This window comes from Tenrec ecaudatus, chromosome 11 (genome assembly GCF_050624435.1).
Source record: "Tenrec ecaudatus isolate mTenEca1 chromosome 11, mTenEca1.hap1, whole genome shotgun sequence".
NCBI classification, from domain to species: Eukaryota; Metazoa; Chordata; class Mammalia; order Afrosoricida; family Tenrecidae; genus Tenrec; species Tenrec ecaudatus.
This window is the reverse complement of record NC_134540.1, coordinates 13,615,984-13,641,722: the sequence shown is the minus strand read 5'-3', so window position 1 is coordinate 13,641,722 and position 25,739 is coordinate 13,615,984. Positions and strand designations below refer to the sequence as shown.

The window sequence follows — 25,739 nt, the reverse complement described above, 5'->3', positions numbered from 1 at the left end:
CCGAAGCTGGTGTCCTTTCTAACCAACAGGAAAGTGGGGTTTGTCCTTCTTCAGGTTTCCTTTTGAGCACCATTTCCCTAATCTGCAAAAGCCAGTGGCCCAGGTGACAGTGAAAGTTGCTCAATCTTCTACAGGGCTGTAATTGGGGCTTCTGCTCCTGGACCTGCCCCTAAGTAGTTGTTACAGGCCCTTGGGGGCAAGTCATTCCACTCCCCTGACTTCCCTTTGTGCTGGACTGCTGCTGCTGGTCTTGAGTTTTAAAGTTCTAAATCCGTAACATAAAAAAGGAGAAAAGATGTCCTTAAGGTTTGATGAGGACTCCCTTTCCGTAGCGTCATGTTACTGGGCTAACACAGATGTTGGAAGATGTTCAAATCCTCAAACCATGCCATTGCACAAAGGTACAACACACTTTAAGGAAGAAAACCTACGTTTTAAAAAATAAAGTGAAAATCAATACACGGAGGCTGCGTACAGCGCTGTGAAGGCCAAGCGAGGCTGCGAGGCTCCGGGGATGGGAATCCGTGCGGCAGGCATCCAAGAGTGAGTGGCAAAGTGATGGCTCCTGGCACCAGGGCCAGAGTCCTTCAAGAAGCTGTGGGGAAATTCCATTATCTTTCAGTTCCATTTTTCCATGAGGTTTTTCTAGCCCCCTCTTGGGCATCGGAGGAGCCCTCACTGCTTAGTGGGAAACCAGCACTCACTGCTCCGAGCGAGACAGAGGAGGCTTTCTACTCCCGCAGAGTTACACTGTAGCTGTTACAGGCTCCAGAACCCACGAGCTGTTCCACCCTGTCTACGGGTCTCTATGAGCCAGAATGGGATGCCTAATGGCTGAGTTCGGTTTTCTTGCTTCAGGGTAGGCCTGTGCTCCGGGGGTCTCCAATGGCTGACTCCCCTCCACCCTAACTTCCCAGGTGGCTCTGGGTGCAACTGGACCACCAACCTCTCCACTAGCTTGTAGCCCCCAGGGCCTGAGAGCAGCCTCCCTCCCTTCCTCTGGGGGGGGGGGGCGGCGTTGACCTTTGACACACTACAGAAACCCTTTACCTGTGAAGCCCAGCGGTCCTTGATTGTGTTAACCGTTAGAACCAACACACCAGAGAGCCATCGCCCCAGATTCTTAGGAGCTCCACTCGTGAAACTACTTGTGAAAACTACCTTTCCCTCCAGGTACCTTCCGAACGTCCTCAGAGTGGGCTGGAGTTCCTTGGCGGGGTGTGAGGGGTCGTGGGGTGGGGTGGGGTGGGGTGGGGAGGGAAGCGTTTCCAAACCAGAAGCCAATTTTTTTCTCTCTCCGTCGCTACCATCCCATTACTTTCGTACTCAAGGGGAATTTGCAATGAGGGCCGTGGTCCCAGCCAGTTAACCAGGTAGAGGTTAACTAGGGCATCTCCGGATGCTAACTAGGTTAAAAGGTCAACTAGGGCACCAACCCTCAGGTCTAAGTAGAGCGAGGCTGGCATCCGAGGGCTGCTTCCTGCAACCTGGGGCCAGGTGAGCTCCAGAGAGGCCGGGCCCTCTCCGCTGGCCGCTGCTCCGGTCCCGGCGGCTAGGTCCGGGCCGGTGGCCTGGCGCTACTTCCGCTTTCCTGGGCTGGCCGGCCGGCGGGCCAGGCGGCTCGGGCTCGGCGGGGCGCAGTCCGCTTGCCCGGCCGCAGGGCGCGCTCCTGCGCCGCGCGGGGCCGCCGCGGGCAGTTCGGCGCGCGGGGAGGGAAGGGCGGAGCGGCCGCGGCGGGGCGGAGCGCGGCGGGGGCGGGCGAGAGGGGCGGCCGCGGCCGGGGAGCGAGGGCTCAGCGGCGGCGGCGGAGCTGAGCAGGACCCGGCGGTGAGGCAGCCGGCTCGGCGCCTGCGGGGCGCCCACTGGAGCCCGCCGGGCGGGGGCGGCGGCGGGGAGGCCCGCGCTCCCGGGCGGCGTGACCTTCGTGCGCACCCGGGCGGCGGTGCGCGCGCGGCGGGGCCGGGCCCGGGGCCCGCGCAGCCCACACGTGCCGCGGCCCTGGCATTGCCCCGCGGTCGTCGCCTGCCGGGCACCGGTGCCCTCCGCCTGCGCGGCGGCGCGCCATCTGGGCTCCGAGCGCCCGGGGGCCGGCGGCGCCTATGAATGGAGACTCCTCCCCGCCGCCCGCAGAGGGAGGCCCGGGCCCGGGCCGGGGACGCTGCGAGCCGGGCACGCAAAGTTGGAAGGCAGCTTGCCTAAGCCTGTGTGTCGTGCGATCGGGGAAACCGAGGCACGCCGGCGCCCTTCGTGTCGGGCTCCAGCCCCTGGGCGGGCCGCGGGCCGCAGCACCAGCCTTAGCCCGAGGTAGACGCTTCCCGAAGCAGTTCGTGCCCCCTGGGAGAAAGCGTGGCCTCATCTGCGTCTCAGACCCGAGAAAGCTTGCCCCCAAAGGGGGAAAGATGGGTACGGTTGGCGCCTTGTTGCGCTCCACAAGACGAGACGGACCCGGTAGAATTTGCAAAAGAGGGAAAATAATGCTTTTCAGGTGTCGATTTTCCTTGCCTCCTGGTACAAAAAGTTTATGCATTTTAAGTCTTGCTGATCTAGCCTGACTCCTGGGCACCAATCTTCTCCAAGCTCGGCTGTTCCTGATTTGAATAAATTAGGCCTTTACCGCCACGGTTTTCAATCCCAAGAATTCTGCAGAGTTGTTTGTTGAATTTAAGGTATGGCGGGCGGTTAGGCATTTGTAAAGTGATATAGGATACAATGATGTGTCTGTGAGAGCCCAGACTGTGGAATCACTCAGCTGTCACACCAAGGAGCAAGACTTGTTTCTGCATCCAGCACGTTGTATATCCCCGCAAACACAATGGGGCTGGTCTCTGTCCCATAAGGTCCTGTGAGTCGCAGTCCAGTGATAGTGAGTTTGGATTTTGGTTTGATGGTGCCGGTACCACTCTCCTTCTGAGAAGGAAGCTTCAAGACTAAAAGGAATCAATACATTCAGGAAGCTTCCATATCTGAATGGCCTTCTCATTGAACTCGGTTTCCCGTAAAATGCAGGCATGGATGTTTTGTTTTGGGGGCTGGTTGGAATAACCCTTGTAATTGACTATCTGTTGGTGGGTGGAAATAGATCCAAAGACAAGAGTTGAATCCTCTGTTGATGGTTGTGTGATCTTAGTCAATACCTTGTCCCCCTCTGGCCCTCCGTTTTCCATCGGGAAGTAGAGATTGGATCAGGCTTCTGATAGTGTCTTCTACGGAAAAAGAGCCCTGATGTATACAAGGAGCCTGGTGGTGTAATAGGCTACCATTGAGCTGCTAATGCCAAGGTCACTGGTTCAAACCCATCAGCCTCTCTCGGGAACCCGAAGGAGCAGTTCTACTCTGTCCCGGAGGGCCGCTATAAATTGGAATAGGCAGTGAGTTTGAACGACCCCCTCCGTAAATCCTGGATGGCCTCTACCTGATCAGGTTAGTCGTTGGTACTACCCCTCCATACCTATCAGCAGCAAAACTGGTGCCTTTTAACTTGCGTTAGTAAAGAACTTTGGGCCGCAGTTGGAAACCAGGAGAAAGACGAGGCTTTGGACTCTCCTAAAGAGTGACCGCCTCAGAAACCGCAGGGGCGGTTCTACCTTGTCTCACAGGGTCCCTATGAGTCGGCATGGACTCCAGGGCGGGAGGGAGTCTGTAAAAGGAAGGAGGCTTTCTGAGTTGTCATCGGTAAAATGCTTAAACTTCTGGGGGCCAAATGGTTTTCTGCTGACGTTTATTATGACTGGAGGACGTGGGGCACTCAGAAAGGGCTCGGTACTCATCTCGATCCCAGTGTGCCCCCCCATGGCCCCAGGTGGTTTGGGGGCGAGAGTGGAGGCCTTTGATCAAGAATATGCATCATAGCTTGTTCATCACGGATCAATCACTGACAGAGTCTAAAACCCATGCTGAATTGGTTTCCAAGTTCATGATTTTAATCCTCCGTGTTCCCCCTCAAGTGTTTATTGAGTGCATCCATCGGAAATCGCTCGTTTTGGTGTGAAGTTAGTGGAGTAGATTCTCGTGTCAGGGTCGTCGAAGCCCCAGTTTAGGAATAAGCATTTCTAGGAAAGAAGCCTGGTGATCTTCACGTCACATAAGGAGACCCCCCCCCTTCCCCCCTCACCACCCCTGGTGGTTCTCTTTAAGCAAATGTGTTGGACACAGTGGCTTAAAGTGTGGCGTCATGTCACCTAGGAACTTGTTAGACACACAGGCCCTCTAGCAAACCCCCCAACACACACACACACACACACACACACACACACACACACACACACACACACACACCAGGCCCACCTATTGGATTGGAGCCTGCATTCTAGCAAGGCCCTCAGGTGCTGCCTGTGACATTTCGGCATGAGAAGTACCCAGACGGAACTTTGGTAACAATAACAAATGTGTGTCCCTCTGCAAGCCCCACCCCTGTGTGTGTTCACAGCTCCCCCACAAAGGATCCACTGGGGTTCTTGGTGACCATCCCCGTAGGACCCATAAGACGTTTTTATTACTCACCTGGTACAGGTGAGGACTAGCTGCTTTAGGGGACCAAGGAGGCACCCCTCCGTTAGTGCTGATGGCGCAGATGGTTGGGCAGGAGCTCAGACCCAGCAGGCTCCTAGTCTTCCTGGTCCTTCACTTCCTCAGAGGGTCCCTGAAGGCTTAGTGGGCTGGTTACATATTGGGCTGCTACCTGCAAGGTCCTTAGGTCAATACCACCAGCTTGTTGCTCCTCAAGAGAAGGATGAGCCTTTTACTTCTGCCAAGATGATTCCCCCCACCACAGGAAGACCCCCCAGGGGCAGTTCCACTCTGCCCTAAGGGGTCACTAGGGGTTAGAAAGGAAACCCATGTCACTGAGGCAGTGGACTTTATTTTTTGAGTTTGTTCCCTGGCTCCCCGAATGGGCTGCTGTCTGAGTGGAGAATGGGCCCGGTAGAGAACTATCCCAGCCCCGAGCCAAACCAGGCTCTCGGCCAATCGAGTAGATGTGGACTCATAGCAACCCTCTAGGGCAGGCTTGTGGGTTGGAACTGCTGACCTTGCAGTATGTAAGGACTACCCCCAGGGCTCCCAACACTGGCCGCGGAGAGAGGAGGCACTGCTGGGGAGGGAGGTGGAGCCCTGTGCCGGCCTCCTCCTCTGAGCCACAGAGAGCTGACCTCCCGGCTCCAGGGTTCTCCTGAACCAGGGCCCTCTCTGCTGGGTAGGAGAACGAGAGGCCACGGAGGCCCGGCTCACGGTGAATTCTTGCTGCTCTGCAGGGATATGAGGAGCCCGCCATAGACGCCACCAGTTGCTGTCCGCAGAGACCACCAAGCGAGTGCACAAACATGAAGTCCAATCCTGCTATCCAGGCTGCCATCGACCTCACGGCAGGGGCCGCAGGTAATCCCTCGTGTCCCTTGAGGAACCTGTCTTGTCCCCAGGGAAGCAATAAGCTTTTACCCTTTAAGGGGTGCGTGGAGGTCGGGTTCAGTGGAGGGCCAAAGATGGAAGCTGTCTCAGCTCTGAGATGAAGCCCCTTGCTCCGCTCCGTGTGGCATGGTCGGGGCACTTGGGCAGCGTGACGGCCCATCCCAGTGTGGCGGTGTCCCACTGCGTCCTCTCTCAGGGAAACAAATGACTGTTCTCACTAAACCAGGTGCGGTCACGGCGCCCCCACCTCCCGGTGACTCCATGTGTGTCAGAGCGGGACTGGGCTCGTAGAGGGTCGTCCAGGGCATGTAGAGTGCCAGGCCTTTCTTCTGAGTTGCCTTTGCATGGACCTGAGACCCCAGTTTGTTGGTCAGCAGTGAAGCGTGGTGACCGTTAGCATGCCCGGGGACTAGGGAGGTGGGTAGCTGAGGCTTATGGGACTCGGATGAGGTCGGTGGATCTGCCAGGGAGTGGGTCCGGCGGGTTTTCGTAGGACTTCTCAGGGCAGCTGACCCAGAGCCGTCCCAGCACCACCTCTTGCCCTGACACTCTCTGAGTTCTTAAAATGGGTTTGTCGTTGAGCAGAGACCAGTATTTTTCCATGAACCAAAGGTCGCCCTAGGTAAGAGAGTGAGGAGGCGGGCGACAACGTATTACAAACATTGATAAGCCACAGAGGACAGCAGCCAGTTCCACGTGAGAGAACAGGGGTTGGGGTGAGAGGCAGCCTGAGAAGCGAGGGGCATGCAAGGCAGTGAGTGGGCCTCGCTGGGTGCCAGCCTGGGGTCTCTGGCCAGCCGTGGGTGGGCGAGCTGCTGGCCTCCTGACCAAGCGTAGGTCATCGGCTTCAGACTTACTGTCCCTGCTTCATAAGCGCTGGCTCAGTTTGGGGCTCTAATAGGAGAGCATCAAACCACCCCAGAGATCCTTAGCCTTCGGGCTCATGTGTCCTGTCAGAGACCCCGGCTTTGTCGTACAAGAGTCAAATGGCTTTACTCAGAAAGATCTGTGCGGGCGTGCATGTGTGTCCACACGTACAGGTAACTGGGGGCCAGCTGCACCGACAAGGTGCAGTCGACTTAAAAAGGAGCAAGCGTGTGGGGGCTGCAGTGTGCAAGGCCCTGCGTTCCTACTACATAAACCCAGAAACCACGACAACATCAGACCAGTAGTGTCCGAGTCCATTCCAACCCGGAATGCCTCTACATGTGTCAGAGGAGACGTGTCCAGGGGTTGGCGCGCCAGCACCTATGGGAGGTATGGGATAGGCATCCTCACTCTGGCCACCCAGGGCCTCCCCTCACTAGTATCGACCGACCACAGGTGGTCCACCAGCATCCGGGCCTCTCTTTGCAGTGGGTGTGTGGGGAGCCCGGTCTTGGGGTGAAGGGTGTCTGGGCATATGTGATACCTGAGGGACCCGGGTCCCTTCCTTCTGCCGGAGGTCTGTGAGGTGGCAGAGGAGATGCAGCAGGTCCCTCTGGAGGGGTCTCAGAATCTAGAGGGGACCGTTAGAGATCATGGCCCCGGAGAGAGATGGTGGGTGAAAGACAGGCTGGGCCTTACTTTCTTGATCGCTGATCCAGTTTTGTTGTTGTTTCTGTTTTTCTAAATCCTGGGTCAGAAGCACTCCCAAGGATGCAGGCTGACTTGCGGATGTCAGCCCCATTCTTGAAGTGAAACGGCTGGGCTTCCGCTTGTGTCTTCTGGCCCCTAATGTTTTCTGCATGCAGCCCCCCTCATGGGCGACCCCTGGGTGAGAGTGGAGGCTGCTATGGGCAGGGGGACGCAGGCATAACCTATGTAGATGCTTTTCGGAGGCCTTCCCTTATCCTTTAGAACAAAGCTTTCCTCTCGAAACAAGCTGTCAGTCCAGTTCCTCTAAGCACGCACCCCGTCATCAACGGATAGCGACTCCGTAGGGCAGGGTAGAACTTCCCTGGGAGGTTTGTCCAAGACTGTGACTGGTAAGGGGAATAGAAAGCCCCTTTTCCTCCCGGGAGCAGGCCGGTGGTTTCGAACCTTGAGGATAGCAGCCCCGCAGGTAACCATGCCGCCCCTAGACCTGCTCTTCCTCTCCGTACAGGTTCTGGGGCTCGGCCTCCCCATCTGCAGTTGCTCTGAGACAGAGCTGCTTAAATTGAGGTTCGAGGTCCCCACACGGGGTCGAGCAACCACATGCAGGGGTGCTGAAAAACTTGACAACAGGAAAGTTTCCAAACGTGCCATGAGCAGAGAGTCATTCAAACGTGCCGCGAACCTGAGGTTCTTGGCAGTTCCTGCCCGTGTCACCTCGGCCTTGGTTCTCAAACATGCGCCGGTGGCCCAAAACCCCATCAGCCGAGCTAGATGCTGTGCTTCACAATACCTTCTAAAGTGTGTTAACTTCATTAAAAGCTCTGCTTGATCCGCATACTTGTTTTTCGTAACTCTTATGAACAAATGTATTTTCTCACAGTTTTGGAGAACAAGTCAGAAATCAAGGGGCCTACCCCAGGGGGGAAGGTCTTTCTCTGTGTGGACTTGCACTTGAGGCAAAAGACCCCCAGCATCTGTGGGCCCAGTGCTCCGGGAGACCTCCATGTATCTTGGCATCAATATCCCCCTGGGTCTAGGACAGTGGTTTTCAACCTTCCTAATACCGAGACCCTTTAATACAGTTCTTCAGGTTATGGTGACCGCCACCCCCCCCCAAACAAAATGATTTGTGTTGCTACTTCATCACTGTAATTTTGCTACTGTTATGAACCGGGCAACCCCTGTGAAAGGGTCATTAGACCCCCCAAAGGGGTCGCGGCCCACAGGTTGAGAACCACTGGTCTAAGAGGTTCTTAGTGCAGGGACCCTGGGTGCAAAGGATGCCCTCTACTCGCCACCCTTCTTTCTTGGTGTTACTGAGAACCCCCGGGCCTGTTCCACCTTTTACATCTTTATATTTCAAAAGAGATTTGCTTAATCCTGTAGGTTGTATCCTGCCTCGTTAACATAACTGCCTCCAATCCTGTCCCAGTAACAGCAATTAGGATTTACAACACAGAGGATAATTAGATCACAGATCGGAAGGACATTGTGTCATCCTGAGAACCCTGGCTGAGTCCAGGCAGCATCTCTTTGGGGGGTACACAATCCAGTACAGGACATCGCGCCCGTTGCATGCCCTTGCCATGTGTAGAAGCACCACCACCCCGTCAGCACGTCCCCAAAGTCTTAAATTAGCTTCAAGTTCAAATTCCATCCCAGGGCAAAATTTCTCCTCATCTGTGAGAATACAAATGATCTTCTTCCAAAGTATGATGACGGGACAGGCGCAGGCCAGCACTTTCATTACAAATGGGAGCTCCAAACTCAAAAAGCAAACTCTGCCACAAGTTGATGCCAACTCATAGCGACCCTATAGGGCAGGGTACAACCGGTCGTCTTGGGTTTCTGAGACTCGCTATACGCTGCGAGTAGAAAGCCCTGACTCCTTTGGAACGGCCGGTGGTTTCAAACCACTGTGGTTAGCAGCCCAACTCATAACCACTCTGCCACCAGGGCTCCTTAAGCAAGTCCAAAATGTATACCTACTTATATACCCAGGGTCATGTAGAAATTTCTCCCTCCCCCTCCTCCCTGGGGGGTGGGGGGGCCAGGAGTGGAAAGTTTTAGAAGCCCGCGTAGGTGTCAGAAGTGACTTGTGATAGGAAACGAATATGAATAAGTCAGCTATAAAACTTAGGACTTGGGGCAGAGGCCCTGCCTGGAGATGGTGTTTAGTGACTGTGAGCAGTTGTTACGAACCAAGTGTAGGAAGCTCTGCCAAGTATAGAAGACAGTTCAGACTGGCATTCCAGAAGTAACTGTCGCCCCAGACAGCTGGGACGGGGGCACTCTGAAGGAGGTTGGTAACTGTGTGATTACGGAAAGCTAACTTGATGTTGTTAAACAAGGACAAGTAGTAGTCGTGCCAGATCTAGCTGTTTAACAACTCTAAAATAATGCCCTCACTACTTAGGTTTGGAGGCCCTGGGTGGGACACGTGGTTAAGGAGCTTGCCTCCGAACCGACAGGTTGGCGGTTCGTGTCCACCTGAAGACACGACAGCCGACTTCTGAAACATCAGCCCTAGAAGACCTCAGAGTGCAGTCCTCCTGGGGCTCCTGTAGGGGCGCCGGGCATCGGAGCCAACTCCAGAGCAAGTCCTGAGCGCGAGCGTGGTGCTTCCCTGCCAGGTGCCTCAGTCACCTGGCACAGCTGGGGGATGCGGTCCTTTAGGTCATTGTTCACTTCCTCAAATACCAAAGTTGGAAACAAAACAACATGTAAGCGTGTGCTTGTTTGCTTTTAGTTCATGCTGAGCAGCCAGGACTCATGCTGGCACTTCAGGTCAGACTTTTTACAGACAAGAGTGCAAGCCACCGGGCAAGGGCAGCTGCACTGGAGGGCAGGAGAATCAAGTCGCCCTCTGCCCGAGGCCAATGCCTCTGAATGGAGCTCAGACATGTGTCCACCCTCCAAGCGTTTTTAACTCTGTCCCCAACCGCACCGCCTCTACTTCTCCACTGGGTTCCATGATTCACTGCAGGGCTACACAGGACTCACAGACCATACTGAGGATTGTGGAACTTGTTAGGGAACGAACTCATGAACAGTTCAGGCTCAGGAAGGCTCAGGACACAGTCTTTCCATCCGTTCTGCCTGTGGCCTCGGCCTCGTGGCTTGTTTGGGCGACTGTTACGGAGCTCTTTTGGCTCTTGGCCTCTGGGCCCGGTGTCCTCTTGGCTTCTGCCCTGCTTGGGCAAGTGTAGCTCTGCTGACTGACGCCTCCTCCACCATTCAACCTCGGCCCCGTGGCTCTCTGCTCTCCCTGTGTGTCTCATGTTCTTGGTCTGCTGCTGCTGGTGTCTCGACCATCCCTCGCCCTCTCTGGTGGGCGGAGCAGGTGCCGCTCAGAGATCTCAGGATCCGAAAGACACCCTCTCCTCCTGGCTCCTCTTTCTTGATGGTAGTGAGATTTCCTCCAGTCCCACTCCCGGGATGGCGTGTTTTACACCTAACAAGATGGCAAAACTGACCGATCCCCATGCTCAGATTCCATATGCCGTCTCTGCGTGGTCCCACCCAAAGGTGCCCTGCGCTGTATTTATAGTATTAGCCTCCAACACCTCACGTTAGCCTCACATTTGGTGGGTGTTGTCCAGACTAGGTCCAGAAGAACCCTATCCACTACTTCATATTGCAGGACGCCATTTCCATTGGGCCGCCGAGGCAGCTCCCAGCTTACAGCGTGCTATGATGCACGCACTCACGACCGTCCGGTGCTTGCTTCTTCGTTCCTCTGTGCTTGTGTACCTCAGCCTTCAGAGTCTGCATTCAGACCGCGGTGCAGCGTGCCGTCTGTCGGTGCTGTCCGTCTCAGTGGTACCACTGACAAAGATGCTGCTCCCAAAAGGCAGTGCTAATGAAGACTTAAAAAACAATCCTACTTATGTCAGAACCTGCTTCTTACCACGGAGTCAGTGGGATGGGATCCTGCAGCACGTTGAGGACAGGTACCTAGAAACACTCGTGTGTGACACGTCTGCATCTGAGTCATGCTTATCAAAGGCCCCCTGCAGTCTGCTTCTAGCTGAAGACAAATCATTCATTCAGGAGTCCACCTGGAAGAGGTCTCTCCCATGGGGTGCAGTATGTAGCTCCTTCTTCTAAACGATAATGAAATGGGAATAATAAATAAAGAGCCATCTGATAGCCAGACTTGTGAACTATTGGTGAACTGCCCTGGGACATGTGGACTGTGACGGGCTGTTCTGGGGTGGGGTGGGCTGTGACGTGCTGTCTTGAAGCAGGGTGGGCTGAGGTGCTGCCCCGGGGTGCTGTGGGCTGTGACATGCTGTCCTGAGGTGGCCCGGGCTGTGAGGTGCTGACTTGTGGGTGGTGCAGGCTGTGACCTGCTGTCCTCAGGTGGCACGGGCTGTGTGGCACGCCATCCTGAGGTTTAGGCTGTGACTGCCCTGCGCTGTCCTGAGGTGGCACGGGCTGTGACCTGCTGTCCTGGTTTGCAGGGGGGACGGCATGTGTCCTGACGGGACAGCCCTTTGACACCATGAAGGTGAAGATGCAGACGTTCCCCACCCTCTACCGGGGTGTCACCGACTGCTGCCTGAAGACCTACACCCAGGTGGGCTTCCGGGGCTTCTACAAGGGCACTAGCCCCGCGCTGATTGCCAACATCGCTGAGAACTCTGTCCTCTTCATGTGCTACGGCTTCTGCCAGCAGGTGGTGAGGAAAATCATTGGACTGGACAAGCAGGCAAAGCTGAGGTGAGCCAACAACACCGACACGAGGTTTTCTTTCCTAAAATTGCCTTTCTTTCTGGGAGTGACGCCATGCCTTGTTACAGTGTCAGCTCTTTCTTCATCCTTTGCTTCTGTCGGTGCTGTTGAGAGTACACACCGAACGTGCGCCAACCATTGCTGCACGTGAAGTTCGGTGACGTCCACACAGACTCACTGCCCGCGGGCTTCCCAGCCACCCCGACGGCTGCCGCGGGTCCCATCCCAGCGAGAGACCTTCAGAGAACACAGGGCTCCGGGCGGGCATTCGTTGTGTTTGATTTAGTCATTTTATTGGGAGTTCTTACAGATATTGTAACATTCCATATCTCAATTAGATCAAGTATACTCGTACAATTGCTGTTTCAAAACATTTTCTTTCTACTTGAACTCTTTAATATCAGCTCCCCTTTATCCTCCCTCCTCTTACCCCTCAGGAGCCCTGATTACATACACACATACGTACGTACACACACACATACATACATGCATACATACATATCTCACCCCCAGGAACCCTTATTACACACATACATACATATGTACATATATTTTTTCAGGTGGACATTCTTTTTACTAGTTAAGCTAAACAACTGTTTGATTTTTAAGGTGACTTAAGGGATATTGTTGTTTAAAGATTGTCTCTGGGATTCGTCCAGCCTTCCTGCCTCAGAAAGTCTGGGTGATGTAAGAGTTTACATTTCCCTTCTTTTGCTCAGGGTTGTTCTCGAGCAGTGGTTCTCAACCTTCCTAAGGCCGTGAGCCTTTCATGCAGTTCCTCATGTGGTGGTGACATTATTTTCGTGGCTACTTCATCACTGTCATTTTGCTACTGTTGTGAATCAGGTGACCCCTGTGAAAGAGTCGTTCGAGCCCCAAAGGGGTCACAGCCCACAGGTTTGAGAACCGCTGCTCGAGAGAATCTGGGATATTCAGTACTGGTGCCCAGTGCTGCCCACTTTGTCCTCTCTTTGCCGTGTGTGTGTGTGTGTGTGTGTGTGTGTGTGTACACTAGCTCATGGCAAAGAGAGGCAGTTGTTCCGGAGGCGATTAGCCACACCTATGGGACTCCCTGCTGTCTCTGTTCCTCCGAGAATGGAGATCTGTTATACTATTGTTGGCCGCAAGCAGGAGAGGGAGCTTTTAAGACGGCAGGCAGGACGCAGAGAACTACCTAGGAGGTAGAATGGAAATGGCCAAAGGAACGACGTAGGCCGGCTCACTGGGATGTCCCAGGAAACCGTGACCGAAACCTCCACATTGAGAAACCAAATCCCCCAAGGTATTTGATTGTATGGAACAGCCTCCGCAAAGAATCCTTTTTCCACCATTGTTGTAAACAAGTCACACCGCTCTCGCCAGTTCAGCTTTGCACAGGCGGACAACTTGACGGCAGCAGGCTCATCAATCAGCTATGTGACCCCCAGCTTCCCACACCAGTGCGATTTCTCCTTCACTGTAAACGAAGTTCAGTGCTCCGCAAGCCATAGTCTCCCGCTGCCCCTCCCTCCCGCCCTGGTAACCAGGGGTCAGCTTTGGTCTCGGACATGATCTGCCCTTCGGTGACCGGCCTATCTCCGTCGCATGCACCGCGACGCCACCTCTCTTCCTGGCTGAGTAGTATTCCACCGTACGGTTTGCAGCACGCCAGTCTCATTGATCTGTTGACAGTTGGGCGGGTTGCTTCCACCTTTAGACTTGTGAGCGGTACCGTGAATATCGGCCCCACGTCTCTCTGTGAGCTCTGGGGGGTCTCCCGAGGAGTGGCACTGCTGGGGCCGGTGGGGCCTCTGTTTGCAGTTCTTGAGGAGCGGCTAACAGCGGCCACCCCATGTTGCCTTCCTACCCTGGCAAACGTTCCTTACTTTCAGCTTTTTCGTTTTAATCCTAGTGGGAGGGAAATGGCACCTCGCTGTGCGTTCATCTGCCTCCCTCTGGCGTCCAGTGACACAGAGCTTCTTCCCATGTGTCTGGTGACCTTTCGAATATCCTCGTTGGTCAGATGTCTGTTTAGGTCCTTTGCCCATCTCATGTGGCTCTTTGGCTAAGTTGGCCACGTTTCGATGTGTATTCTGATGACTAGATTCTTATTGGATATACGGTTTGTGAAGATAGTCTCCCACTGAGTGTCTTTTTACCTTGCCGATTAGAGTCTTTTCATGAGCAAAAGTTTTCATTTTCCTGAGCTAACCCGGAGCTCAGCTGCCTGCTGATGAAGCCGTCTGCTTCTGTACGGATTGACAGCCCCGGGAGGCCTCCAGGGCAGTTCCACTCTGCTCTGCTGGGCAGAATCGAGTTGGAATTGAGTCACGAGCATGGGGCTTGATGGCTTCCAAAACCCATACCATTGGGGACCATGCAAAAGAGTGGGGGAGTCTGGCAGAGAGCAGAGAAGTGCTCTGTGTGGTTTGAGCTTCTTTCAGTAGCGTACACACTCTTCGGTTGTCAGGGAAGGCGTCCTGCTCCTGAGGCCTGGGCCCTTTTCGTCTCGCAGAACAGCGGTGGTTTCTGGCTAAGGACAGACTGGCTCAAAGTTCACAAGGCACTCACGCCCATGTCCATTTTTTATGACCAGTGAGAGGAGCCAACCAAGGCTGAGTGAGCGTCCTGTTGTACAGGTGGGGCGGCAGGTACAGAGAACGACACACTCAGAATCACCCGGCTCTGAGAGACCCAGCGCTCAGGCGGGCCTCCAGCATCGTTAGGAAGAGGTCAGAGTACAGGGCACTTTGAGCAGCAAGCACCGCTCCTGGGGACCTTGGAGGGTGATTTGGGCAATAAGGCTAATATTTGCCTGTCCCTGGTTGCGCACAGCCGAGGACTTGACCCTTGACTGAGCAGGGTCTTAGAGGGCAGGAGCGTTCAGGTTCGTGTTTGTGAAACAGGAGGCAAACAGTCGATTCTTACAAAACCCACCGCCAACCTCTGCCTCTTCTATTCCAGTTGTAAACGTCCTTCCTCCCAGCGGAACCAGGGGCCCAGGCCCTCACAGGGAGCACCGCTAGATCAAAGTCCTCATCAGAAAGCCACAGGCCCCAGCAAATCTGAACTGGCCCTGTCACTTCCCTGAGCTGTGCGCCTGGCATCGGGCCAGTTGTAAGCTCGGCCTCAGGCCAACCATCCTCACCTCGGTTTGGGGCTAAGAGGCCTCTGTGTTTATTGGTTGTCACCTTTGCTCCTGGCCAACTTGGCCTACTCTCGTTAATGACCCTGATTGACTACTGCCTGTCAGCAGGCTGACAGAGAGTCCAGGGGAGATCATGTGTCCATCTTCATGCTGTCTGCAAGACCCCGAGCTTCTGGAGCCCAGTTGGAGTGCAAGGAGGAGGACATGATGGGCCCTGTAGCCTTGGGCTGACTTTCCGCGTCCCGTGAAATCCAAAGGCAGGCGAGGATACACTCACTTTCTTCCCGAAAGAAAACCTCACAGAAGCCAACTTCTCAGGGCCACGGGTGTGGGAGAGGCTGGCCTGGTCCCTAGAGACCAGCCATGCGTCCACCGCTGCAGAAGCCTGACTCACCGACTGGAAGCCGCCCTTGATTCTGCCCCGGTGTGGACTGCCACTGTGACGTGTGAGGGCCACTGAATGCTTAGGTCCCTCTTGGCTTCTATGCACAGCCCACAGGATGGGGCCACCCCCGGGGACCTCTGGCCGCCCCAGTGATATGTGTGCATTGATGTCCCGAGGGAGTCCGTGTTGGGAGCCTGCAGACCTGCTGTGAAGTGGTCAGTCCTTCCTGTGCGCACGGAAAGCAGGTCCTCCAAAGGGCAGCAGGGTTTCTGCGACGAAATGCCACCACAGGCCCTGGCAAGGGTGTTTCTTTCCCCAGTCCCCAGGTGGTACAAAGGGCTAAAGTGCTCGGCTGCAGCTAACAGACAAGCCGGAGGTTTGCGCCCACCCTGAGGCACCTCTGTGAAAGGACTGGTGCCCTCATCAGAGGGCTACTCTGACACACGGGAGGGGAACTGTCTCAGTGGCAGCTGGGTTTGTTTTGTTAACAGAGAAGCCCTGTGAGCAATTTGTTTCCCGCCCTCCCCTGATCTTGAACCCTTCTTGGAGTCAGATGCCACGCCCCACAAGAGACCTGCTGGTGATGCTGGTAAAGGGTCCCGTGGCTTTGGATCTGTGTCCATCCCTGCTTTAGTTCAAAATGTCACTGTGTTTATTTCCCCGACTTCTGAGCTGCTAGCCTTAGGGGGGGGGGGAAGACGACCCCATCCTGCAGCTGCACAGCGTCCACTCACAGAGGGCGAGAGGTCATCCCCAGACAGGGACCTTTCACCCTGCATTTCATCTGAGGCACAGGGCTGGTTGGAGTCACATGGGAGTGTCCGTGGTGTGTGCACTTGGGCGGTGGTACTGTGGGCACCCGCCACCCCATCTTTCACACCAGTTTGCTTGCTTGCATTGCTCGTTTCATAAAGAGGGTATGAGATTTGCAGGTGGCCCGAGCCATCTTGTTTGACTCCTGTGTGCGCCAGGCAGCTTTGGCACCAGAAGGTACCATCTCTGAGCCCCATCCGGAAGTCGAGTATGGCTGTCCCCTTCATAGGTGGTGGGACCTGGGATGGCGCCGTGGATGAGGATCCTGGAAGGCCGCCTTTCCTCCTGCTGCTGCTCCCCATCGCCCCGCCCAGCCCCCTCTGGGTGGGAAGAGCCAGGGGCCAGCGGCCACCCACCACGCCCTGTGCTTTCCTCTTTCAGTGACCTCCAGAATGCGGCTGCAGGGTCCTTCGCCTCCGCGTTCGCGGCCCTGGTGCTCTGCCCCACGGAGCTGGTGAAGTGCCGGCTGCAGACCATGCACGAGATGGAGACGTCCGGGAAGATCTCCAGGAGCCAGAAGTAAGCACCGCCCTGCCCTGCCCATCCTTCGTTTTCACATTGTTTTCACAGAGAGCGACACCTTGGCCTACTCCAAAATCACCTTTATCTGTTTCTAGAACACTTTCCCCCACTAGGCAAAAGGTAATTTTCTGAAAGGGCTGCCGTGATGGTTGGCCCGCTACCCCCCCCCCTCTCTCCACACACACACACACCCATCCCACACACAGACCGGCAGGGGCAGACACTTAGCTGCCCCAGAAGTAGGGTAGCTTTAACTCTGCCCCCAGGGATAAAGGGTGTCTGAGAGCTGAGCCTTCAACAAGGGCCCTTTGGGATTCTGAGATAATACCGATGCCAACTTCACGTTTGCACCGAGCATGCACGCTGAGCACCCCACAGCACAGGCGATTTTCTTGACTTCCCTCCCCCACGACCGCGCTGAAGGACTCACGTTTTGAAAGCATCCAGGAGAGCCATTATTCAGTGTCCCCTCACCCACTCAGTCTTGGGAACAGACTCCAGCTACCCCGTGAGGGTGCAGCTATCATGCACAATGTGATTTATTGGATCATGAATGTACTGTTTATTACGTTGATTCCTCCCTCAGTGTGTTTCTGCATCTTGACCTCTGGCTGACAGGCGTTCTGAGCTTGGCTGTTGCTGGGGTCAGCCCAGAACCTGCACATCCCCTAGGAAATGACACAGATATCTTGGTGATTTCCGGATTTATCTTTCTGCATCCAGAGAGCGTAGGGTTTGCGATAGCAAGCTATTTTCTGCACACTTGGCTAGGTAGGGAATTTATCAGGTTAGAACACGTCAGGATCCAGAACATTAAGGATACAGCTCTTTTGCCTGTAGTGACTTCTCATCCAGGACAGCGGGCACTGACAGCTCTCTCTGGTTCTTGGCCCTAAGTCATGGGTCCTTTTGACCTCTGTCCTGGCCCTAAGTCATGAGTCCCTTTGACCTCTGGGAAAATGTCACAAATTTCCTTTAGTGCTGATAACTGCCTAAAGTGTACCCCACTCTGCAAGCCAGCGTCCCGCCCAGAGGCACTTGTTCTGTGGGCCAGGAAGCCCTCCACTCTCTCTCTTTCTGTGCTGTCCCTCAGCCATCTCTCTGTGTAAAGATCTCACACACACACATCACTCCTGGTTCTGCTTTCTTGGCGGTCACAAGACTCGCCCTTCTTTATACCCAGCAGAATGGCAAAACTGCCGAATCCACTCATTAGCATTCTTTATACCCTGTGGCCATGCTCCCTCCCAGCCGCTTGGTGGAAGTTATAAAGACTGGAAAGGAGAGGCACAGCAAGTCACTTCATTTCACTGCGACAACTCTGTAACTCCTGGCCAGATGAAGGAGCAGAACATTAATAGCTTTCAGAAAACTGCCCTCAGGTCCTCTCCAAGTAAGGTGTCTTCTTGGGTTGTAAATGTGTATGTAACAGAACATTTGCCCTTTCTGAATTCTTCACGTGTACAATTTATTGACGTGTGTTCATGTCATTCAGCCATTTCTCTTAACCGTTTCCCTTCATTCTTATTAGAAGCTAAACGAAAAATCAAACCCACCACCATCAAGTCGACTCTGACTCATAGTGACCCTGTGTCTGCTTTCCAAGGCTGTAAATCTGTACAGGAGCCGACAGCCTCATCTTTCTCTAGTTGCTGCTGGTAGGTTTGAACCACTGACCTTGCAGTCAGCAGCCCAGACCTTTATTAGAAGCTCAGTATTCCTGTCTCCTAAATAGTGAGCCCTTGTTCCTGCCTCCTGCCCCTGGTAACTAACCAGTAATTAACTTGGTTTTCTCTGCAGTCACCTATTTGAGATCTTTTGTGTTCGTGGGACAACACAAGATTGAACTCTCCTGCCTGATTTCAGTCAGCATGCCGTTTCCCTGGTACACCATATGGCAGTATCTGTTACGACCGTTTCTTATAAGACTGAGTGAGAGTCCATCATACGTGGTCTTCTAAACCACCTTTTGTTCATCATGTGTCTGTGGATGGGCATTTAGACTCATATTTAAGATTATTTTTTTGGAAGAAAGCACCGGTAGTTTTTAAAACCAAAGGGCCTTAAGCCAGATGGACCCTCTGTAAGAAAAGTAGGAACTGGGAGCTCTGGCTTGGTATTTGGTGAGACCGCCTTGGGCTTAAGACTTGGTTTGGAAGCAGGTAGTGGGGCTGCGTTGGCTTCTTCGGCTCCATGCAGCAGTCTGGAATGCTGGCAGGAGAGGCCTGCCCAGGGAGGCCTTCTAAAGTCCCCGGAAGGAAGACAATCATCAAAGGCACGTGGCTTTTATTGCCCTGGGGCTGGACTCCTTCATTGCTCAAGCCCTGTGGTGCGTTCTCTGGGAACAAAGTGAAACATGTCGCCTGGACAACAGGCCTCTGTTCTGGGTGTTAATAGCGGTCAAGCCTGTCACGGGGAATCTAGGTGCCGAGTGGCCCTGCGTTCAGTGGCTTTACTAGCAGGGCTGTGTTCGGCTTAAAACCAACGATCCGCAATACTCACTGCATCGTAGTTGGTCCAGCTCAGAGCTTAGACATTGTCTGTGTTCCAGTAACATTTGCGCCTTTGCTCATTTCTCTGTGCTGAAGCACCACCTGGGGGCCCTAGTGGCATAGTGGTTACGCGTTGGGCTGCTAGGCACATGGTCAGTGGTTCTAAACCACCGGGCACGCCACGGGGAAAGGTGAGACTTTCTACACTCCCTAAAGGAGTTAGTCTCAGAAACCCACAGGGACAGTTCTGCCCTGTCCAAGAGCCTCGCTCTGAGGCAGAACTCAGAACTGACAGCGAGCTCTCTGTTGTTCTTGTTAATGGAAACCAAATGGACTGCAAACTGAGCAAACGCCCTCGGAACAAAGCACGTGGAACAAAAGGGAGCAGAGGGGCTCTGGGGAAATAAGGAAGCAGGCAAACAAAATAGCACGTTATTCATGATGTGTTTGTACAACACCTCCTTGTCACTCTGTGGTTTGCTGCCATCAAGTTGGTGCTGACTCAGCAAGAACAGAAGGAACCGCCGGGTCCTGCGCCATGCTCACCACCGTCATGTGTGAGCCCAGGGCTGTGGCCGTCACAGTCAGCCCATCTCATCCAGGATCTTCCTCTTGTTGGCTGGGCCTCTCGGTTCTGTTCATTCGCTACTGACAAATGGGCACCAGCTCTTCACATCGCTGATCATAGGAATCTAGAAACACATGCCTCCACGGTGAACCACGCAACTGTGGAGGTGACACCACTTGTCAGAAGCATCCACACACCCGTCCCACCGAAGGCTGGCTCTTGTTCTCACAACGCCCTGGTCTTCTTTGTACAGAGTCAAGTGTCCCCCGACGGTGTCTAGTCAGCCCGTTAACCGTGCCGCTCGCTCTCCCCTCCCAGTACAGTGTGGTCGGTGGTGAAGAGCATCCTGCGGAAGGACGGTGCCTTGGGCTTCTACCAAGGACTCTCAAGCACTCTGCTTCGAGAGGTGCCCGGCTACTTCTTCTTCTTCGGGGGCTATGAGCTGAGCCGGTCGTGTTTTGCATCAGGGAGACCAAAAGAGGAGCTAGGTAAGAGGGTGAGTGATGAGCGGCGGGGGGGAGGGGGGGGCGAGTGTGGAGATAGAGAGAATGTGTGTGTGTGTGTACACGCATCTATTCTGGGTGTTTGCACTCCTTGGCAGTGGTGGCCTCCCATCCTGGGCTGTGGGTGTCCCCCTGGGGGGAGAGGTCCAGCTCCCACTCTACCCCCCACCCCGACCCCTAGAAGTTTCTGGACAGAGGAGCTGGCTAACTAGCAGCCTTCCCGGGGCTTCTTCCTCACTCCTCCCGGCAGGGTGTAAAGCAACACCACTCAAATCCCTTTCTAGAAGGAGTAACGTTTGTTGTGGATCTAATCTAGGTGCAGAAATTACCCTTTCCCACAGAGAATTCCCTAGAACTGAGCTTGCAGTGCTAATAAGTTGTCATAATAATAAATCCGGATGGTGTTTTGAGACCAGTGAAAAATTGTAGCCTCCATGGCTAATTCTGCTTAGCCCCTTGGTCTAACTGTATGCCAGGCCCGACTCATTTAAGTACGCCCCTTTCCTTCAGTTATCTCCTGAAGGTGTTTTGAGAACTAGGGAGAGAGCTCTTGTTTTTTTGTTTGTTTGTTTTTTTCAAAGTAAAAACAGGCTATAGGTTTAACCTATTAAAATACAGAAGTGAGCGAGTTGATACAAGATGTGCCATGTTCTCTGGCCTTCCATCCCGTCTCCCATCGTCAGGCAAAGCCACCCGTTGGGGGCCTGCTGTTCCCGGGAGACCAGCCCTCCCGCCTGCTGTTCCCGGTGCTCAGTTTCCTGGGAGGCCTGTGCTCACCTGTGTGGGTGTCGGCACCTCCCGCAAGCACCCTGCTTCCTCCGCAGGCCCCGTGCCTTTGATGTTGAGCGGCGGCGTGGGCGGAATCTGCCTCTGGCTGGCTGTGTACCCCGTGGATTGCATCAAGTCCAGGATCCAGGTCCTGTCCATGTCTGGAAGACAGACCGGATTTGTGGGGACCTTCATAAGTGTGCTGAAGAATGAAGGTGGGTCAGGGGAGGTTGGCCGGTGAGTGGGCTTCTCGCCCGTGTTTAGCGGGGGGGCTGCCTCACGCTTGTGCTGGTGCCTTTCTGTAGCTTGCTTGCTTTGTGTTTAACGTTTTATTGGGAGCTCTTACAGATATCATTACAATCCACAGTTCCCTTAGATCAGGCGTAGTTGTACAATTGTTGCCATCGGGGGCTCCCCTTTAACCCCCCCTCTCCCACCCTGCCACCCCTCGAACACTTAATGTTATTATTGCCATAACTTACACAATCCAGTGAATCCATTCGCCTAAAATTCCGATGTTCCTTCCCCTAGAAGAGGGCTTGGGGTTCCTATATTCAATCTCCAGGCCAGATCCTAGCTGGGGTTTCTCTGGTCTACCTCATCTGGAAGGGATGGTATACAGGTGGGCGCTGCCCAAGGGGACAAGAAGGCATGGAGGTTTTACATAACACATGTGACATACTTGTTTTACATAGCAGAGGTTAGCTGTTTCGCATAACATGTGATTCATAATATGTTTGACCTAACAGACGTGATCCCCGGCTTTCCATTACAGTTGTTAGACAGCTGTTAGACATCTCAGATGACCTCTAACCTGACCATTAGGGACATGATGCATCCCATTGCTAGGCCTTCTGCGATTAGAAATAGATGAGCAAGTTTTCTGAGGAGGATTTACGGTTCGTTTTTAGCTAATGCAGGAGAGTGAGGATTGTAAGGTTTGTACAAAGCCAACTTTATGGAACCAGAGAGGAACGACTTGTCCGTCCAACACCCACAATGCATCTTAAAACTCGACAGCACAGTCGTTGTATAGTAGCAGGCAGAAACGGTTTGATTCATGGGCTGAGTGGGTGCAGACACCCAGCTCCACACGTCAGTAGAAATCTGTTAAATCTGCACAACCCCTTAGTTTCACCAAGTCCTGACACGTCCCTTATCTAGTTTTCATGGCAACGCTGGGAACCAGCTTCCCCCTGTTAATGTCAGTGCCGGAGCCCTGGTGGTGCAATGGTTAAGGCACTCGACTGCTAACCGAAAGGCTGGCAGTTCAGATCCACCAGCTGCTGCAACATGATGACCTGCTCCCATAAAGATGACAGATCAGTGAAGCCCGCAGGACAGGTCTCCTCAGTTCTGTAGGGTCACTGCGAATAAGAACAGCTACACGGCAATGGGCAATGTCAATCCAGGGCCAGTACTAAAAACAGTCTGCTGACTTCAAGGACTCTGCCTGCGCTACTTCCCATGATCCCTGTGGCCTTCATTCCATACCACGGAGTCACTGCCTCGATGGGCTTCTGAAACTTAAATATTTTTTTGAAACTGTTAATTTTTTGTAGGAGTAGAAAGCTTTGTCTTTCTCCTGAGGAGTAGCTGGCTGGTGTTTTCGAACTGCTAACCTCATGGTTATTAGCCTAATGAATATGTAACACTATATAACACCACGGCTCCGCTCCACAGCCCAAGTGAACTTGCAAAGGTGCTGACTCAGACCTTGAGCATGGATCTGCCTGGCTGGGAATCCACACACCTGTCCTTGTTTCCGCTCATGTGTTTACAGAAACCTGGGAATCAAATCCACTGTGTGGGGTTTGGGTGCTGCTGCGCCCTGCAGCTGGGGGGTGGGGGGGCTTCCAGGGGAGGATGGTCTCAGTCCTGATCACCCTATTGTCTCTTACTATTTTGTAGGTGTGACCGCTTTGTATTCCGGACTGAAGCCGACTATGATTCGTGCCTTCCCTGCCAACGGGGCACTCTTCTTGGCCTACGAATACAGCAGGAAGTTGATGATGAGCCAGTTTGAAGAAGACTGAAGTGCCTTGCGAGCCTGGGCCCAACCACACACTTCATCTCAGGGCTGCACAGAGTACAAGACCTACATGCAATTATTTTTACTTTATGAGAATTTTAGGTCTTTTTTTTCTTCTCCTCTAAACCCTAAACGTGATAGAAGGACTTCTCGTTTACATCCCATAAATTCTGCCCAGAACTGTATCGACGTTGAGAAATTGCTCTCCTTCCCCTTGGTGGAATACCCAGGGTGAGGCAGTGGCCCTGGGGCCTGCTTCGTCCAGAAGGCTGGATACAGGCCGGGGCTGGGGACGGGCTGTGACCCACACAGTTTGGTTCCGCGGTCGCTCTCAGATCGTGCCAGCAGCACCCAGAGTTGAGACACCTGTGGAGATGGAGACGCCGTCATTGCTGAATCCGTTCCCGATGTAAGGTGGAGTTTCAAGTCTGCATCGCAGTGCACACTACAGCGAGCATCTCGAAGCCGGGTGTGCTGCTGAAAGCCAGCATCCAGCAGCACCTCTGAGAGGACCTTCCTGCATTCTGGGGTGGCCTCTGTGTTCTTGAGTTTCAGAGTAGGTAGCTTGAATTTTCCCAAGATGCTCTCCTCTGCCCTGACATAGTGCCATTGTCTTCTAAGTGGGGTCACGCTCTGCACTCTGACGCTATGGTTGGGTGCACCCCCGGGGCATCAGATCTCTGGGAAGCTACACACCCTCACCTGTATCCACCGCCCTCGCAGGACTTCCCACTGAGGAGGGGCGGGCAGAGGGGCCGAGGCTGGGCTGCCCTGCATTGTCTGCAGGGGATCCATATGGCTGATGGCAGCTCGTAGTTTCCCATCTCAGGTTCCTGGCCTGGGAAGGGTTTCAGGGTGTTCTGCTGGCCCGTCTAGGGGCTGTGGACACACTTTGGCTACTCACAGTCCTCTGCCTCAACCAGTCAGAAGCCCTTCGAGAGACAGGGCATGCCACAGCCAGGAGACGAGCCCTCACCAGTTGGTGACAGTGCTTGTGAGTGAGGTCCCCTCCTTTCTCCAGCAGAACTAGACAGCGTGGCGCTGCGAGCAAAGCCTGGGCTAACCGGTCCTGAGGTTTTTACCCTGCCAGTCTCAACCCCTTGCCATGTTTCCAGAGTACTGGCGCCTTCTGAAATATAGGACTGGTAGAATGTTGACAATGATTATCTATGGGTTGTGACTTTCATATGAAACATTGACACATAATTTTAATAAAATGCCCCACATATTTTTGTGTATTGATATATGTACACATATATACACACATGTGGTACAAAACACCCACAGGTCATCATGTGGCCCTCAGGGTCTGCTCTTAGACCGCCTGATGTAAGAGGGTCAGTCATTCTTAGCACGATTAATGCAGGCCTCCTTGTCCCATAAGCTAGCAGGGTGGTCTCAGTAAAAGCATTCTCCCACAGCCTGCAAAGCTGCCACAACTACGACGCCAGCCACGATGGCAGAAGGGCCCAGCTGTGCATGCCCGTCACTGTTAGCAGGGCTTCAATCTCATGCCTCCGTTCCTATTAGCTTGTTCTCCGTGAAGCCCCTGGGCACTGGAACCAGGGTCCCTGAAACAAGAAGGCCAGGGAGCAGGTGCCGGCAGGGCTGCGGCTGCCAACATCACGAAGAATATTCTATCGAGTCCTCCCCGCCCCCCCAAGGAAACCGTCTTCTACTTTTCCTCGCATATTCCCAGGGCCAGTAGCTAGTAAGTGCGTCATCCTCTCAGCCCTCGGTTCAAAGCGGAATCGAGAACCGGCATCTCCCAGCAGAAAGTGCAACTTCAGGTCCACGGCCCGGACCTGCCCAGAAACCGAGAGTAGATTTGTCGACCCTTCTGTCAGCAGGGCCTCCTTTACACGTGTTTTCCATTAAAGATTTCTTGTTCACTGCCATTGCGTCGGTTCTGACTCGGTCGACGACATACAACACCGCCCTGTCCTGCACGCCCTCGCTGTCCTGTCCGAGCACACTGTTGCAGCCATGGTGCCAGTCCATCCTGTCAAAACGTTTCCTTTCTCTGACCTACTCTACCAAGCATGATCTCCAGCAACAGGCCTTTCCGGATAGCCTATCCGTGGTACATGAGAAGAAGTCTGGCCGTCCTGACTTTTAAGGAGCATTCTGGCTGTCCTTCCAAGACAGATTTGTTTGTTCTGGCCACAGGACTTGTATTCTTCGTCAACGCCGTTGTCATTCAGATGCATTGATTCTCCCCGAGAGACTGCCCAGCCTTCCCGTGCAATGAGGCGATTGAGCCAGACTGTGGCTTGGCTCTGAAGCACTTGTCCTCAGAGTGACTTTGAATAAACAGAAACAGTTGGTGGGAAGGAGGGATGGAAACCTAAAGCCGAGATTGGTTGGTTTTGGTTTGTTCCATTTTGTTTGCTTAGAGTCAGGCTTTGGGCACAGTTTGTCCTACGGCAGGGCTGTACTCCAGTCCACAGAGTAATGCAGAGTATCATGCTTTATTTGGAATACAGGGGTTCTCGCGTCACTGACCTGACACTTGTGCAGCCTGACCATTTTCAATGAACGAAACCCTGCGTTTTCCAGTGGGTGGGGAATGTTAATGCTTCCACAAATACCCACCCGCCAGAGGCATCGGGTGGTGTCTCTGGAACAAGGCAATAACCCTAACCATCCCACAGCATTTAATTGTTCCAATTATACTTAGAACACTGGCCATTAACACAATTCCATGAAGCCACATCGATATTATCCAGGGGCCGATTCTATCAGCCTGTCTGTCATCCTGAGGTGGCTTGTGTTGAAGCTTCCAGAAAACAGTGGCCTTGGTGATAGAAA

The 25,739-nt window shown here is 53.8% G+C and overlaps 1 protein-coding gene across 3 annotated transcripts; it reads left to right on the top strand.

Annotated features, from left to right (window-relative positions):
- Positions 1-1,753: 1,753 nt before the first annotated feature.
- Positions 1,754-24,820, top strand: SLC25A15 (solute carrier family 25 member 15). 3 transcript variants are annotated; one of them, XM_075562889.1, is made up of 8 exons: positions 1,754-1,827; positions 5,250-5,373; positions 11,448-11,563; positions 11,663-11,706; positions 16,425-16,562; positions 19,944-20,113; positions 20,953-21,111; positions 22,808-24,820. In XM_075562889.1, the coding sequence occupies exons 2-8, from the start codon at positions 5,319-5,321 to the stop codon at positions 22,930-22,932; spliced, it is 807 nt and encodes a 268-aa protein (XP_075419004.1). In that variant the 5' UTR covers positions 1,754-1,827; positions 5,250-5,318; the 3' UTR covers positions 22,933-24,820. The 3 variants fall into 3 exon arrangements, with proteins under 3 accessions (XP_075419004.1, XP_075419002.1, XP_075419003.1); XM_075562887.1 differs by having other exon boundaries at positions 11,448-11,706; XM_075562888.1 differs by lacking the exon at positions 1,754-1,827 and adding an exon at positions 2,095-2,403 and having other exon boundaries at positions 11,448-11,706.
- Positions 24,821-25,739: the final 919 nt, after the last annotated feature.

Bases quoted from the DNA above. Each gene is read 5' to 3' on its own strand.
- SLC25A15 (XM_075562887.1), top strand. From the start codon at position 5,319: ATGAAGTCCAATCCTGCTATCCAGGCTGCCATCGACCTCACGGCAGGG. The intron at 5,374-11,447 runs GTAATCCCTCGT...CCTGGTTTGCAG, and splicing joins CCTCACGGCAGGGGCCGCAG to GGGGGACGGCATGTGTCCTG. The intron at 11,707-16,424 runs GTGAGCCAACAA...TTCCTCTTTCAG, and splicing joins GACAAGCAGGCAAAGCTGAG to TGACCTCCAGAATGCGGCTG.